The sequence below is a fragment of the Eulemur rufifrons genome, chromosome 7 (assembly GCF_041146395.1).
Source record: "Eulemur rufifrons isolate Redbay chromosome 7, OSU_ERuf_1, whole genome shotgun sequence".
In the NCBI taxonomy this organism is placed as follows: domain Eukaryota; kingdom Metazoa; phylum Chordata; class Mammalia; order Primates; family Lemuridae; genus Eulemur; species Eulemur rufifrons.
Window position 1 is genome coordinate 281,833,639 of NC_090989.1, and position 16,373 is coordinate 281,850,011.

Below are 16,373 nucleotides of genomic sequence, written 5' to 3' on the forward strand. Positions count from 1 at the left end.
GGTTGGCTCATGTCGTGACTCTCTGCGTCTCTCGGGGGAAGCAGACGCAGCGACAGGAGCTGGGGTCACCCTGGACTTCTCCTCTGCGGCCTGGTGTTGTCCAGCCTGGGCTCCAGGCCTGGCTCCAGCCCTTGGCAGCTCTGTGACCTTGGGCAAGTGACTGCTCTATCCTCACCGAACCTTAACATTCTTCTCTGTCACACAGGCTGCCGGCAGTAGTATCTTCCAGGAAGGGTTGTGGGGAGGAGTCAGGGCACTTGAGCACTTAGCAGGGTACAGAGCTCCCAGGGTTGCTGGTGGCCACTGTGATCAGCCCTGAATATGCAGCTGTAGTGGTTCCTGGTGAGGTACAGGCCAGCCCGGGTCACCTGGTCAGGCATCCGACGCTGGCTGGTACCCAAGTGTGGTGTGAAATTAATCCTGTTGACCGGAAATGGCTTTTGATCAGTTAGAGAGCAGGGAGATTTTCCTTCTGGTGAACAGATAGCCTGTCTCAGGAACCTGTTTGGCAGGTGGGTGGGTGCTGTCTGGAGAGGCGGAGCTTAAGTGTTTTCTTGCCTTTGTTGGCTAATCTTTCTGGTTGTTTTTGTTCTAGCAAAACCTGGGCCTCCCAGCACTTTAGATTATATGCTAAAACATGCAGACCTGGATTCATTTTTAAACATCCTTTTCTTCATTCATTCCTCAAAGCTATCTTTATGTGGATTTTAGGCCCTTTTTTCATCCAATAGCAGCAATGTTTTCTTTCAGTCCAGCAAATTTCAAAATGGATCCTACAGGACAGCTGCTGTAGGAAAGGAGGGGTCACGGCGGACGCAGGCCGGACCCCTCCCTGGCAGGTGTCGTGGGCTTATGTCTGTTATGATATGCAGTGCTGAGGTTCGAAATTAGATTTCGTTTGGGGAGAAAAAGGATTCTGTTGCCTGCAAAAGGGAGAGAAGGCAATGGGAAAGCCATGGCTATGAGCCAGGTTCAACTCACACTTGTCTTTAAGGACTTGGTGCGTCTTGGCCAGTTCTTGTCCCTCAGATCCAGGAGTGAGTCCATCTCGATGCAAATGCCTCTGACCCGCCGAAAAGCGTGTTCTCTTGCCTCAGACATCTTCCTGATTCACAGCCAGATGTTGGCCTGTGCTTTCTTCCTGCTATCGGGTGAGGCTGGTGTAGCGGGGGGTGGGGTGGGGTGGGGTGTGTGTGTGTGTGTGTGTGGATGGAAGCTCAGCAGATACTTGGAAGCTGGCTAAGGCCCTAGCAGCAGTGCTCCTGGCCTGACGTTTGTGCAAACCAGCTGGTGAGCAGAGGAGCCAGATGGGTGTGGGCTGGGCCAGGCCCCAAATGCAGCACCGCTTCAGTGGAGATACGTACAATTGGAGGAAAGCCTAATGATCATATTTTTATTTTGGAGTTATGTCCAGTGGAATTTGGCTTAATGAAAGAACTCTTGAATGCTCTGAGGCAGGTATCCGTAAACTGGCTTTGTAAGGGCCACATAGTAAATACTTTAGGCTTTGTGGGCCACATATAGCCTCTTTTGCACTTTCTTCAGGCTGCCTGTATTTTGCCAGCCCCTGCTCTACAGGAAAATCGGGGCAGTTTTCCCCTGTGGGGAGCTTGAATGTACAAGTATCAGGCCCCTCCCGAGTAGTAGGTGCTGCTTCCATAGCAGTGGCGACTCAGTTCATTGCTTATTAGTATCCCGGGTTTTACAGGAATATAGAATCCAGTCCCAGGTGTGTGGTGAGAGATGGCTGATTTGACGGCAAATCATTTGTAATCGTGTGGCTGTGGGTTATCACCATGGTGGGCTTGATTGTTGAACCAGGCCCCTCCTTCCACAGATGGGGAAACTGAGGTCTAGAGAGGCCAATAGTGTGCCCAAAAGTGCAAAAGTTAGTTAAAAAGGGGGAGTGCGCTAAAAAATATTGTATGTGCAGCTTTAGTAGAGGTGTTAGTCCTTGTACTGGCTTCACCATGGCTCTGTGGCCACAGGGGTAGAAAACATTTCACCTGGAACATAGCAGGTGTCTGATTAGTATTTGTTGGATGGTTCGATTTACTGGGAGGATATAATTCAAGTTATTAGACCAACTAACATCTCTCAGATGCAATCTGAATTCCCAGGAGAGTGGCTCATGGTTGAGCAGAGTTTTTCTTTACTGTTTTTGCAGGGTGCAGAGGGTGGGGGCGGGAATGGAGCCTTCTCAGAGAAGCGTTATGTGCACCAGCTAGATGCACAGAGAGCTGTTTGTGTTGCTCTAACCTCTGCCCACAGGCCCTGTTGCTGTAGGGTCAAAGAAAGATCTGTTTGTGTCAGCGACCGAGCAGAGAAGCCAGGACTAACACATTTTAAGAAGACTTTTTAGCAACATTTATAGAGACAAATGTATTTCTGGTCACGTTTCAGAATTAAATGACATTTGATTTAAGAAATTAAGAAATCAGGCATAGCCAGGCACAGTCCCAGCACTTTGGGAGGCCGAGACGGGAGGATTGCTTGAGGCCAGGAGTTTGAGATCAACCTGAGCCACATAGTGAGACCTTGTCTCTACAAAAAAATAAAAAAATTAGCCAGGCATGTTGGTGTGCACCTGTAGTGGATAGATTCCGCCATCCCTGGGTGGATATGGGGCTGGGGTTCCGTCCAGCCTGTCCTGTGCTGTAGCCCAGGCTCAGCGTCATGTTGGGCACGTGGTAGTGCCTAATAAAAATGTGGTAATAAATGAGTGTATTACTTTCCTATTGCTTTTGTAACAGATTACCGCACATTTAATGGCTTAAGCAACACAAATTTATTCTCTTAGAGTTCAGGAGGTCAGAAATCTGAAGTGGGTCTCAGGGCTAAAAGCAGGGTGTCAGCAGGGCTGTTCCTTCTAGAGGCTAGAGGAGAATCCATGTCCTTGCCTTCCCAGAGGCTGCGTGTCCTTGGCTGTCTGGTCCCTTCCTCTGTCTTCAGAGAGCAGTACTCCAGCCTCTGCTTCCCGTGGCACCTCTGACTTCGGTCGTCCCGCCCCCCTTGCAAGGAGCTTTGTGCTTCCACTGGGCTTGACTCGGATAATCCAGGATGGATAATCTCCCCATCCCGAGACTCTTGTCCACATCTGCAAAATCCCTTTTGCTGTGTAAAGATAAAAGATTCACAGGTTCTGAGAGTGAGGACATGGACCTCTTGGTTGAGAGACTGTAACACTATTTACAAACCTGTTCAACCAGCTCCAACGAGTTTGTAAAGAGTTAATTAGGAAGTCCCAAGGTAGCCGCTTCACAGTCTGTGGAGGAGTCCAACCAGCACAGGTTCTGTCCTTCTTTCTCCCTGTGCCCTCGCCCCATGGCGATTCCTTTTAGACTCAGGGTCAGCAGACTTTTTCCACCTGTGGCTTTGTGGGCTATGCACTCTCTGTGCATAGTATTTGTTTTTTTTAAGCAAATATAAAACATGTAAAAAAATATATTGTTTTTATTAATAGCTTGAGGACCATATTAAAACAGGCTATTGGCTGGGGCCCTGGCCACTGTTGCTGGTCCCTGTTCTAGACTGGAAGCTCTGTGAGGCCAGAGCCTCAGGTGGCTGTCACTATGGTGACAATCTCAAGGGCTTTTGTTAAAGTGTATGTAGGTATTGGGGGTTTCTATGCAAGTGTTCTTTTGTGTTTCAAGTTACTGGTTTGAGCTGATAGAAGTGTCTCAAACCTAGATCTCACCCAGTTTTAATGGAGAATTTCAAGCTTATTTACATTTCAGAACCTATTAACTAGGAGTCATTCTGAAGCAGATGATACCCAGACTCTGTCCTCAAGGGACTTACAGTCCAGCCTGGAGCAGGATGCTGTTCTTAGTTCTGACTCTGGGGGGCAGGGTAGAAACCCCCTAGAGCCAGCCTCGGGGAGGGAGTTCAGAGATACAAGGGTGTGTCTCGGGCACCAGAATCAGGATTTGGACGCTTGGGGCCAGTTCCCATCATGGTCATTGCTATTCTTTGCTCCTGGTACAGGAGGCAGACTCTGGGGAGGGCTAGTGATGTCGAGTGGCTTCTGACAGACGGGAGCAGGGGGCACTTGGGAACGTCTTTGCTGGTATCTTTCTTCTTTGGGCCAGACTCTCCTACACACTAGCACATTTAGCATCCCTGGCTTGGCCACAGAATGTGGGCAGCACTCCCACCATTGTGACAATCAAAAATGCTCCTGCACATTTTCAAACACCCTGGCATTCCCTGGCCTCTTCCCCTTGGCCACAGCTGAATGAACTTGGATCTGAGTGAGAGAAGGGAGTTAAGTATCCAACCAGGATGGCTGAACCCACATGGGGAGGAGAGGAGAATTTCCCTGAAGAAGGGATGCCGAGCTGACCGCTGGATGTGTCGTCCCCACTCGCAAGAATCCAGCTTATGGGCGCTCATCCCTTGGCATCGTCTGCCTGCGTTCTCTGAACACTTCCTGATACGAATTCCATGCTTATCTGCCCTGCAGTGACTGGCAGATCTTAGGTATCAGCTGATATTTGTTAAATGAATGAAAGGGTGGATACCCCTGGCTTGGGTGAGCACGCCCAGTGAAGTCCACTTGGGGTGGTGGTGTCCTTGTCTCCAGCTCACTGTTTTGGGCCCCAGTTTGTAACTGATCTTTGCTTCCTGTGCTTTGTTTGGATCATGATATCGTTTTATCTTTAAAATCATTTTGGGGCTAGCTACAGTGCCTGCCCAACACATTGGACATGCTCCTCTGTGGCTTCAGGATGGCGTGATGGAACGGCAGACCTTCCTGCACAGCTCCCACCAAGTGCCTGTGACTTGTCTGTGGATGTTTTGACAGTTGCTACCCTTGAATCACCAAGGACATATTATCAATGTGCCTAAACCTATGCTTTAGCTTTCTTTTCCATACATTCCTTGCAGTGGGAAGTAATGTGCATTTATTGTCAAGCTTAGCTCCTATAGCCAAGTTTGGGTGTAGAATAAAAGGCAGTGAAGCTCTTAGTCCTCAGGGCCTGGCACACAGTACTCACCCCTGGGGGACACATAGTATTTGAATGAGTGAGTGAGTAAAGTAAGAGGAAAGTGCCAATAGACTCATAGAAGCCTGTAGAAAATTAGGAAGTGGCAGAGGGAGGAGGCTTCTTTCTTGGTGGTCTTTCTAAGGTTTTCTGTAAGTGGAGGGGCGATTGTGATTGTGGAAGGTACAGCCTGTGTACCTCTCTCGTGGCCCCAGAGAGTTACTTGCTTTCTGTTTTACATGCTGCCCCTTAGAGAGCCCTGCTTTTGTTGCCTCAGCAGATGTTTTCTCTCTGGGTGTTGGTTGTTTATTTTGGAAAGTACATGCACACGACTGTTTCTGAATGATTTGCTTACTTGGGTTGCTTTCCTTTGATTTGGTTTTGCTTGTTCTTGAGATGAACAGCCCCTTGGCGTAGTAGACCATACATCTCCCTGTTTTGCCTGCCTTAATTTTGGTGTTACGTGAATGTGCTACAAGTAATGAGCATTTATTTTTCCATCTTGAAGGGCTGTCCTTGACTTGGACAGAGGACTGTTCAAGTTTACATTTCAGTGTAGTTGGTGTGCGGCACACTCCAGCCAGTTCAGAGTGGGAGTCATTTACGGGGTGGGGGATTGGGTGGATGGATGGTCGATGGGTTCCTAGGGGTGTCTGCAAAATGCCCTTTAACTGTGGGCAAACTGCCTGTGGGTGATAGGGGCACTTTTCTAGGGACAGAGTTCTACGCTTTCTTCAGCTTTTCAGGAGATCTGTGATCCCCGAAGAGTCCAGTCCACTGGATCAGAGGGTCTGGTGGATTTGGATTGACACTCTCTTTTTTTTTTTTTTTTTCCATTTCAAAGGCAGATCGGGAGCGGTGCCGAGAAAAATTTCCTTACTAGATGACATTTCATCGCAATGTCCGATCGTTTGGGGCAAATAACCAAGGGCAAGGATGGGAAAAGCAAGTATTCGACTCTCAGCCTGTTTGACAAGTATAAAGGAAAATCAGTAGACGCAATTAGACCCTCAGGTAAGGCCCGGGGTATGGCCAGCTCTTTAGGCCCTCTCAGTAAGAAACTCTGGAAACCCAGAGAGTCCCTCACCTCGTGACAGATGGAGTCCGTGCTAACCCGTCTCCTGGGCACACAGTGGTCACCCAGCAGTTCTAGGGAAGCAGAGTCACCTCTGCTTCTTATTCGAGGTCTGATTTCAGAGCCTTGAATATCCCGACTCACCTAGAGTGGAATGATTTCTCCATCCATTGCCTTGTTGGAGCCGTGAACATTTTCGTCCTGGTGGATGGAAGGGAATTTAATTGGCATCAGTATTACCCGTTTTAGTTTCCATGGTTCTAATATTCTGGAACTTGGTGGGAAAAGTTCATGTGGATTCTGTCCACACCTCAGGAGGTTTGGGTCTAGGCAGAGGCTGTCCCTTTGTTCCCGCTGTGATGAGGCCAGAGCCGTCTCGACTTGCAGAGAGGTGGTTCTTGTGTGGGATCGAGGTTTCTGGGCCTGGCTCCTTACCCGTGTCATGAAGTTGTAAAATGGAAGCCTTTGTGCAGGTTTCAGCAGCTCCTTTGTCTCTAGTCCTCATTGACGAGCTTGTAAAGTGACTAAAGTGACTACCAAACACTTCTGTTTGTTCCCACTGCTGGTCTGCCTCTTGTGTTTTGTTTGGTTGGCTTTGTCAGGACCACGTAGAATGTGAAAAAACAACTGAACGAATCGGGCCCCTTTCCTCCTGTGACTTTCTGTGTGGTGTCTGTTCCCTTCCCTCTCTTGCCTGCAGTTATTCCTAGACATGGCTTGCAGAGTCTTGGGAAAGTTGCTACAGCCCGGCGTATGCCACCGCCTGCAAACCTGCCAAGCTTGAAGTCTGAAAACAAAGGAAACGACCCCAACATCGTTATAGTACCCAAGGACGGAACGGGATGGGCAAACAAGCAGGATCAGCAAGACCCAAAGAGGTAAGCGGCAGAGGGGAGCCTGCGGCGAGTCGGAGGCCGGGGCTTCGGCGTGTGTGCCAGCACCTTCCCCTGGGTAGAGCCAGAGAACCGAGCAGATGCAGACGAAGCCTCTTTCTCTCTGACTCCTGTTGCTCAGTGTGCTTCTTGCTCCCTGCCTTCACTTTTCCTGGCTTGTAGAGCCAGTGCAGCAGCGTTTCTGAGGACAGCCTTGTCCCCAGTGCCCAGTGTCCCCCTGTGCCTTGTTAGGAAAGTCATCATCTCAGAGGAGCTTATGCAATGACTCAGAGCCAGTTCCTGCAAGAACCACTGTGGGCAGAGCTGGTGCTTGAGTGCTCCGTTCCTGATGGTGGGCGGCCCTGTCCACTGAGCTCTGGAGGAGAGGAATGCAGCTGCTAACTCCGGGCCCGGCGCTTCCCAGGCAGGGGAGGCCACTGCTGTTGCTCTGAACAGACCCGGTTATCAGAACAACACAGAATCCTCACGCGACAGGGTCGCTGTAGGGAAGCCTTCGGAGGCGAGGGTTTGGCATGATGTTGTTATTAGAGACATAGCACCGTGTGGTGGGGCCCACGGCCTGGGTGAGCCCCTCAGACTTGTGAGCCCTGTTTCCTTCCGCTGCCAGTCTTCTCCGACTGTTCAGTCCGTGGAAAGTGTGTTCAGGGAGTGGCTCTGGGAGGGACAGGGCCTTGCTAAGGCTGGCAGGCAGAAACTTGTCTCTTGTGGAATGAAAATAAAAGTAGTGTGATCTCAGGCACCTCCTGCACCTGCATCTCTGGCGGCCTGACTGCTGATGTAGGAAACAGACGGTGAAAGGGACCCGGAATTCAGCCTGCTGGCTGGTGTCCTTCTCTTTCAAGTCTGTGCTGGAAATGACCGTGGCAGCTTTTGTGAAACTGTTCCCTGTAGTTATTTCAGACAGACAGCAAGCAAATAACTCAGCCAGATGATTACAACGTAGTAATAACTGAGATGGGGTCTCATATTCTTTAAAAAAATTTTCTGGCCAGGCACAGTGGCTCACACATAATCCCAGCACTTTGGAAGGCCGAGGCAGGAGGATTGCTTAAGGCCGGGAGTTCGAGACCAGCCCAGCACCATAGCAAGACCCTGTCTCTACAAATATATTAAAAATTTTTTTTCTAACAGTTTGCTTAGGCAGTAGAGCTTTTGAAAACAGACAGCCCTCTGTGTGGTTTCCTGCCAGACCATTTATTAGTTTGATAGAACCTGCAGAATTATTTGACTTCTGTCCCTCAGTGTCCTCCCGTGAAGTAGGAATGGTACCTGGTTCCCAGGGTGTTACGAGGAGTCAGTCAGGAATCAGTGGGATGACACAGGCCAGGTGCTCGGCGCAGAGGAGGGGCAGGTGTCGCTGTCGTCATCACTCCATTCAGATGTACACCTCTGGAGCTCTGTAAGGAAACGGATACTGCCATTTTAGCGGAAGCACTGAGATGCCTCTGCTACTGATAGTTCTAGAGAGAAGAGGACAAAGCTTCGCTCCCTGCTTTACGCAGCGTTACCTAGCATGGGGGTAGACAGTATCAGGTGGCTCTAATGCGGGCCAGTCTGTGCAGAAGCTTGTCTGCCAGGAGCGGGGGAGGAGGGAGTGTCGGAGAAGCCAGCAGTCCTCAGGCCGGCCGTCTCCCCCGGTGTCGGTGTCGGGGAGGTGGCGAGTGGGGAGCCCACAAGGTGGGCACTCGGTGCTTAGATTTAGAGAACACAAGCGCCACTACCTGGAAGCTTCTGTCTTGGGTAGCAGGTGAAGTGAGAGCAGGACCGATGGCCTTCATTTCGTAGTGACCATAGATGGCGAGTTACCTGGGTCAAGGGAACCTCGGAAGAGGGTGTGTAGAGTTTGGCTTCCGCTTTCAGATAAGCCACCGGGATTGGATGGATTCTCGCCAAGTGGACTGATGCCGTCCTTGAATCCCGTCGAGTGGAAAGTTGAGTAGAAAGAGTGACAGAGCTGCGGAGTCGGAGCAGAAATCTTCATTCAGAGCCTTTCTTGTTGCTCTCTCAAAAGATTACTCACAGAGCAAATTCACTGATACGACCTTTTTTGAAGGGCAGTTTGGCAATATCTTTTGAACTTCAAAACATCTTTTGATCCAACATTTCCATTTCTAAGACCTTATGCTACTGAATTACAGAAAAAGTGTGCAAAGATATGTACAAAAAAATTCTTATTACAGCTTTATCTGTATTAGGGGGGAAAAACCCAAATGGGAGATTGGTTAAGTTATAGCCCATCGACTTGTACTGTGTCTTCATCAAAAGACAGGTAGATCCATGTGTGTTGTCATGAGAAGATGTTCAGAAACCTTAAGTAAAAAATAAGGAATTGTGTGTGTGTGGTGTTATCCTACTTGTGTTAAAAACTACTATATTAACATATGTATAGCAAAATCTGCTTGGAGTTTCTCTCTGGAGGATGAGATCGTGACGGATTCTGTGTTATATATATTTATAAATTTATTTTTACTATGAGCATGCATGAGCCAAGAGAATGTTAAAAATCTGCTCATGTTTCAAAGCAGTCAGCCCCTGAGTAAGTGTGGTGAGGAGTAAGGGGCACAGGCCCCTTCCCTCTGGTGACTCAGTTTCCCTATTGGCAAACCCTCTATCATTTCTATTGTTTACAATGAGCTTTCCATTTCTGCAGACAGACAGAAGACCCTATAAGAAGGCAGAGACTGTTCTGTCCTGTGAAATGTCATTGAATAGATCTCAGACATGGTTTAGTCTCTCATTAGTCTTTGCCAGTGTAATAGTCTGCCGGGGAAAGTATTATTTTTATTGGCCAGAGGAGGCCCTGTTCCCAGCGAGCAGCTAAGCAGCTGTGGCTCTTGTAAATGCAGAGGGGCCTGATCAGCATGCCCCGTGCTGTGTCTGATCCCCACTGTTTGTCCTGCCTTTGTCTAGTTCCAGTGCGACGGCCTCTCAGCCGCCGGAGTCGCTGCCGCAGCCGGGTTTGCAGAAATCTGTTTCCAATTTGCAGAAGCCGACACAGTCAATCAGTCCGGAGGTAGGTGCTGGGGACCCTGTCCTGGCTGTTTCTTGGACATCGTAGCCCCTGAACGTTCCTGTTGCTGGGGCCTGGTAGGAGTTGCTGCTCAGCAGTGTGGCTTTGCATGACCTGTTTATTCCAGAGGCAAACCTGATGAGTGACTTTAGAAAATGAGCGTGGGAAATTGTTGTGGTCACTGATGAAGAAATTTAATCTGCAACTTCTGGAAAAAGACCCAGATACAGAACAGGACACAGACATCTACTTTGGTTCCTGTTGATTTACCTTGAGGTGAGGTCACTCAGTCTGGGCTGCAGGCTAGCTCAGGGTTTCCCCAGATGTGCTGCATGGAAACTGGTATCATAAGAAGATAAAAGGTGTCAGGCCACAGAAAGGTACAATGGCCAGGTGAGTCTGAAAAGCAAAATTAAGCAGGCTCGTTCACTGCAGTACTTCTCAGTGCCTTGAATATACTAATGTGTACCATGAATCTCTGAGAAGAGGACATGATGGACAGTATTCCCCAGATTTATTTGTCCTTGGAAACCTTGCTTAACTGAATGTGTCTAAGGACTGATGTCTCTCAGAACACACTTTGAGAAATGCTGAGCTGCTATCCTGTATTTGATGATACATTTAAAATATTTTTCTAAGCAGAAAATCATGATTTAACCATGCAAGAGCTCATAATACACTCAGTCCATCAGAGTCTGGCTCCAGTTTACAGAGATCAGCAGGAGGATATATTGATACTTAGCTAGTAGCTAGAAATCTAGATGACAAGTCTGTTTTAGACGATAAAAAGAGATGCAGACATAGATACCTCATATTCACCAGCTCTCTGAACAACAACTTGAACTATCATATTTTGGGTTTGTTTTGCTACCTGGGCAGCATAAAGTCTGAAATGTCGTCCTCTCTCCACTCTAACCACTGGGGAAGTCTGTGGCTTTGCCAGGACACCCTCTCCCCACCCAACACAGAATTATGCATTTCAAATTACAGGAATTGGTATTAATGTGGGACTGATACTCACTGGTCTAAGTCCACTGGCATCTGCCAACCATTCAGAGCATATAGAGTTGAGCCTCTGTTTCCCAGAATTTGAGACTGAGTGAGATTACGGAGCCCTGGTTTTTCAGCCCGGCTACATATACATCAGCCTTGCCTCTGGAGCTGGTTACATGCGCCCAGACCCCACCTCTGCAGACTGGGTGAGGTCCTGGGCATCTCTCCTGTCACCATCCAGTGCTCAGCTCTTCTTAGCTGCTCTCTGGTTTTTTTTCATATGCGGGGGCGGGGGGGGGGGTAAGAAGAAGGACACCCAATGTTTTGCTACTTCTAGAACGTCTCCTCAGAGGTATTATTGGAGTTTTGCTCTGGAGATGAAATTTGCCAGCAGCTGGTTATGGTGGTGTCCACCTGTCCAGGAGGCTGAGGCGGGAGGATCCCTGGAGCTCAGGAGTTTGAGGCTATAGTGAGCTATGATCATGCCACTGCATTCCAGCCCCCGCAACAGAGCAAGATCTTGTCTCTAAAAAACAAAGAAATTGGCTGGGTGGCACAGTGCCTTCTGCCTATAATCCCAGCACTTTGGGAGGCCAAGGTGGGAGGACCATTTGAGGCCAGGAGTTAGAGACCAACCTGGGCGACACAGTGAGACCCCATCTCTACAAAAATATTAAGAAATTAGCTTGGTGTGGGGGTGCATGCCTGTAGTCCCAAATACTGGGGAGGATGAGGCAGGAGGATCACTCATGTCCAGGAGTTGGAGATTACAGTGAGTTATTCCACTGCACACTCCAGCCTGGGGGTTAAAGTGATACCCTGTCTCTTTAAAAAAAGAGAAAAGAGAAGAAAGAAAGAAACTTGCCAGCAACCCTAGTAATCCTCTCTTGGCCCTGTAGACATTCTTTCCAGTTTAGTGCCTGGGTGAGGACAGGGGAGCCATCCCTGTGGCTACCCACACCAAGTGGAGGGCGAGGGACTGCAGCGTGTGGCGGAGGAGAGTGAGGCGCACCCAGTGCCCCTCTGCTTGCTGCTGGGTCTGAAGGCTCCCAGCTCGCTTGTGGGACTACTCGGCTCTGGCTGCTTTGTCCCTGCTGTGCTGCTGGTACATCCCTTCTGTGGTCCAGCGGGGGCCCACTGATGTCACGCATTCAGGGCAACTCTGATAAATAAATGGATTGCTGCATCTGATCATCTGCTCTGTGTGTGTGCAGTGGTCGTGATAAGGGGTGGGCTGGGAGGAAGCGGTGCTGGGAAAGGGGGATTACTGACCTTCTCGTGGCATCAGCTTTGTTGTGTGTGTCTTCACCTTCATTTGGAAGAGGAAGGCTGCTTAGTAGTTGAATGTTGTTGGAAAAGACAGGTGAGCTCAGTGGTTGAGGACTCAAATGGGGCTCTGGACACAGGTGGGCTGGGAACAGGTCCTGGTCCTGCCACTCTAGCTGAGCATCTACATCAGTCGCTCCTTTCCGAGCCTCAGTCAGGATGTGACCAGAACCTTCCCAGGGTGTGGGGAGGATGCAGTCAGGCTGGGTGTGCCTAGCGTAACCCCTGACCCTCGTGATCTTTCAGCACGGCTTCCCTCGTGGGGCCGAGGCTGAGACGGGCAGGTCCAGCTTAGTGGAGGAGGAAGCCTGTCACGTGGGGAGTCGCGCCTTGTGGAATAGCAGTAGACGCAGAAGGCGCTGCGTTGCAGCCGGCCCATCCCATGAAAGGCTGGGCACGTCGGGTTTCCCAGGTTTGCCTTCCCCAGTTAGCAGTGGCGCGCAGTTTAGGGACACCTGATGGAACTGGGGTTTGGCCTTTGTCTCTGGAGCAAAATACAGTAGCTCTGTGTGGGCACAAGAGGCAACCTGACAGAATGTTCCAGAGCACAGCACGAAGGTGGATGTGGGTCTGCGTCCTGGCTTTGCTGTATAGCCAGTTGTGCGACTTTGAGCTGGTCTCGTCCCCTGCCCCGTTGCTCGTCTGTGAAGTGGACCCGGCAGCTCCTTGCCCGGGGACCGCCGCGCTGAGCGGGTGCTGCGCAGGGACCTTGCGGTGTTAGCCGATGTGTCCGTTGAGGTTCGAGTCTGAGGTGCCGGCCTCTTAGCGCCTTGTTCTGACGTGCCGTTACTGGACAGCAGACTCGCTGAACCGGCTCTTGTTTCTCCTCCTTTCAGAATACAAATTCAGTGCCAGGTGGACCAAAGTCATGGGCACAGCTGAATGGAAAGCCAGTAGGACACGAAGGTGGTAAGTGTGTACGTGCAACTCTGGGTGGCTGGGAGGGGTGACGAGTGCCTTTGCCAGACTGTTCCGGTGGGGTCTAGGCACCTAGAAGCTTCGTGGAATCTCTTCCACAGAGGGTTAACTTTCCATAGGGCCCTTCCCTTTGCCACAGAGGTGGAGGCACCGATTCCGTGAGGGATCTCAGCTCTTTGATTTCACGGAATGCTATTGCCACAGCATTTCTCTTCTCTTGCACTGTACAGAGACCAGGGTGCTGGCCCTGCCGCTTTTTACTTTGGCTGTGCTGTTGATGGAATTAAACCTGCTCAGTGGTGTTGCCAGCCCCCACCTACTTCCTCTCCTCGGACCACAAGGAGGAGGTGTTGCGTGGTAGCTTTAGCTTCAGGCTTGCGGTTAGGAAGGAGCCAGCCTTGGGGATTGAACTGCTCGCTTTTGGACATTAACACCAAAGCATGCGGAGGGTCTGTGGTATTTGTTACCCTTTGCCCCTGTCCTGGTGTCGCTCTCACACCATCCCTGCCAACGAAGGCTGCCCCAGACTTGGCCTTTTGTAGCTCATGTCACGTTCCCCCTTCCCTGCACCCCACCACCAGACCGCCCCGCCTGGGAGGATGAACCCTGTCAGGGTGGAAATCCCGTGATCGAAGGCTCCTTCCTCCGTCTCCAGCGGGAAATGACAACCCTGTCAACGTGCCAAGTAGATTTCCACTCTAGCTTCTCCCTGGGCGCTGGGGGCACAGTCTGGAGCTCATGACTTCACACTGGGCAGGGGCAGCTCAGCCCACATTGTAAGAGGACTTGACTGACTTTCCTGTCTGGCAGGGAGGTGGAGGGTGGGGGCGTGATGTGCCCTTGTGGTACTTGAAAGGGTCGTTAAAGTTCCTGTATAGAAAGCATTCACGGCCCAGGCACGGTGGCTCACGCCTGTAATCCTAACACTCTGGGAGGCTGATGGGGGTGGGCTGCTTGAGCTCAAGAATTCAAGACCAGCCTGAGCAAGAGTGAGATCCCGTCTCTACAAAAAAATAGAAAAATTAGCCAGGCACGATGGCGCACGCCTGTAGTCCCAGCTCCTTGGGAGGCTGAGGCAGGAGGATTGCCTGAGCCCAGGAGCTGGAGGCTGCGGTGAGCTATGATGACGCCACCACACTCTAGCCCAGGCAACAGAGCAAGATCTTCTTCCAAAAAAAAGCGTTCACTAGACTCATAACTGGTTCTTTGGCTTTCTGTATCCTCTATTTCTGGAAGTTTAGAATTTTTAAAAAGTGAGCAGAATGTATTAATTTTTATTTAAAAAGAACTACAAAGACTAAAATAACCAAGCTGGTATGAACTGACATGACCCCTATGGACTTAGCAGCTCCCCCATGAGGAAATCATGCGTACATTGTACTCGCCCAAGTGTGAAGTGACCTGTGTACAAGTTACTCACCACAGCATCGGAACAGCAAAAGACTGGAGACAGTCACTTGACATGTCCATCAAAGTATGGTACTTTAATGAAGTAGCATAATAATTTGGCTATAAAGGAAAAAAGCACAAGTGTTCTGATATGGCAAGTTTCCAGGATATAGTCTTAAGTGAAAGAATATGTACATGGTATGTATAGTTCTCACCAATTGTGCAAAAAATGGGGGTGAGGAAAAATACACTTCTGAAAAACATTGCGTATGCATTTTTAAAAATTCTCTGGAAGGCCGGGCGCGGTGGCTCACGCCTGTAATCCTAGTACTCTGGGAGGCCGAGGCGGGTGGATCGTTTGAGCTCAGGAGTTCGAGACCAGCCTGAGCAAGAGCGAGACCCCATCTCTACTAAAAATAAAAAGAAATTATATGGACAACTAAAAATATATATAGAAAAAATTAGCTGGGCATGGTGGTGCATGGCTGTAGTCCCAGCTACTCGGGAGGCTGAGGCAGGAGGATCGCTTGAGCCCAGGAGTTTGAGGTTGCTGTGAGCTAGGCTGACGCCACGGCACTCTAGCCCGGGCAACAGAGTGAGACTCTGTCTCAAAAAAAAAATCTCTGGAAGGAAATAGAAAACTACCAATTTTTTGAGGGAGTCAGAAGCAGGCAGACAGGCACAAGGGTGAGAGGAAGGCTTTAATTTATAACTTTTTACAGCTTTTCGCTTTTGAACCATGTAACTGTGTTACCTATCAGAAATAAAACTTGATGTAGACAGTGGTTCTCAGCCGAGTGCAGTGGCCCACACGTTCAGTCCCAGCACTCAAGAGGCTGAGGCAGGATCGCTTGAGCCACGAGTCGAGGCCAGCCTGGGCAACCTGGCATCGTAAAACACAGTAAAAATTCTCTGTCAACACATGAGACAGCTGAACCTAAGACCTAGGGTGCCCGGGTAAAAGTTGGCTTGAGTTCCCCCTCTTCTGCTGGGTCACATGTCTGTGACACCGTCAGGAGTGTGGGGATTCCGAGGTGTTGCCCATACATGCTTTATGACTCTGGAATTCGAATTCGAAAGGACTGCTCCTGAATCGACAGACACTCCCCATGTAGGAGTGGTCTCTGGTCTGTCCCCCCTGGATCCCCTGCGGCAGAGCCAGAGGACCCGAGGGTGTAGCTTGGGCAGAGGCTCCGGGCCCAGGGCTCTGGTCCAGCTGCTGCACCACCGGTGGCTCCACGTGTGGCCTTAGAAGCCCCTGATTTTACTGCCTCAGTTTCTCATGGCAGAGGACAACGGTGGATAAACATAAAACATTGGAACCTTGGGGATATTGGTGTTTTGGTTTGAAATTTTGAGTTCTACCTTTTATCCTTTTTATTGATGAATGGTAAGTTTAATTCCTGACTGCTGAGGCAGAAAAATGGGATGGAACAGCAGCAATTGGACATGCTGGGCTTTTTCTAATTTCGGATAACCTACCGTATTTTAAAAATGTGACTTTTCATATTTCCCTCTTGCCAGTGACCTTTTAACATAATGAAGCAGCTCTGTGAGTCAAAATCCCCCTTCACAGAGCAGCAAAGCTCCCTTTGTGACGCTAGGAGACCGTCTCTTAGGTTAACTGTTGGTGAATGAAGTGTCCAGTTATCACCCTGACGGGTTTATTTGACCCGTTTTACTAAGTGGGATGGCACATGAATTGCTGCCTCGTGCGTCTGCAGCTATCCCAGCTGTGTGTTTCTGGCAAAGCCTGCATTAGTTCCCAGGGCCGTGAATCA

General features: G+C 49.8%; 1 protein-coding gene across 8 annotated transcripts in view; it reads left to right on the forward strand.

Moving 5' to 3' along the window:
* PRRC2B (proline rich coiled-coil 2B) overlaps window positions 1-16,373 on the forward strand; it is an 81,029-nt gene that overhangs the window by 17,976 nt on the left and 46,680 nt on the right. For all 8 annotated transcript variants that reach the window (XM_069476962.1, XM_069476963.1, XM_069476966.1 and 5 more), the window contains exons 2-5: window positions 5,833-6,002; window positions 6,764-6,941; window positions 9,867-9,969; window positions 13,122-13,194. In XM_069476962.1, coding sequence (XP_069333063.1) covers window positions 5,888-6,002; window positions 6,764-6,941; window positions 9,867-9,969; window positions 13,122-13,194 — 469 coding nt within the window. In that variant the 5' untranslated portion in view covers window positions 5,833-5,887. The remainder of the gene's footprint in view (window positions 1-5,832; window positions 6,003-6,763; window positions 6,942-9,866; window positions 9,970-13,121; window positions 13,195-16,373) is intronic.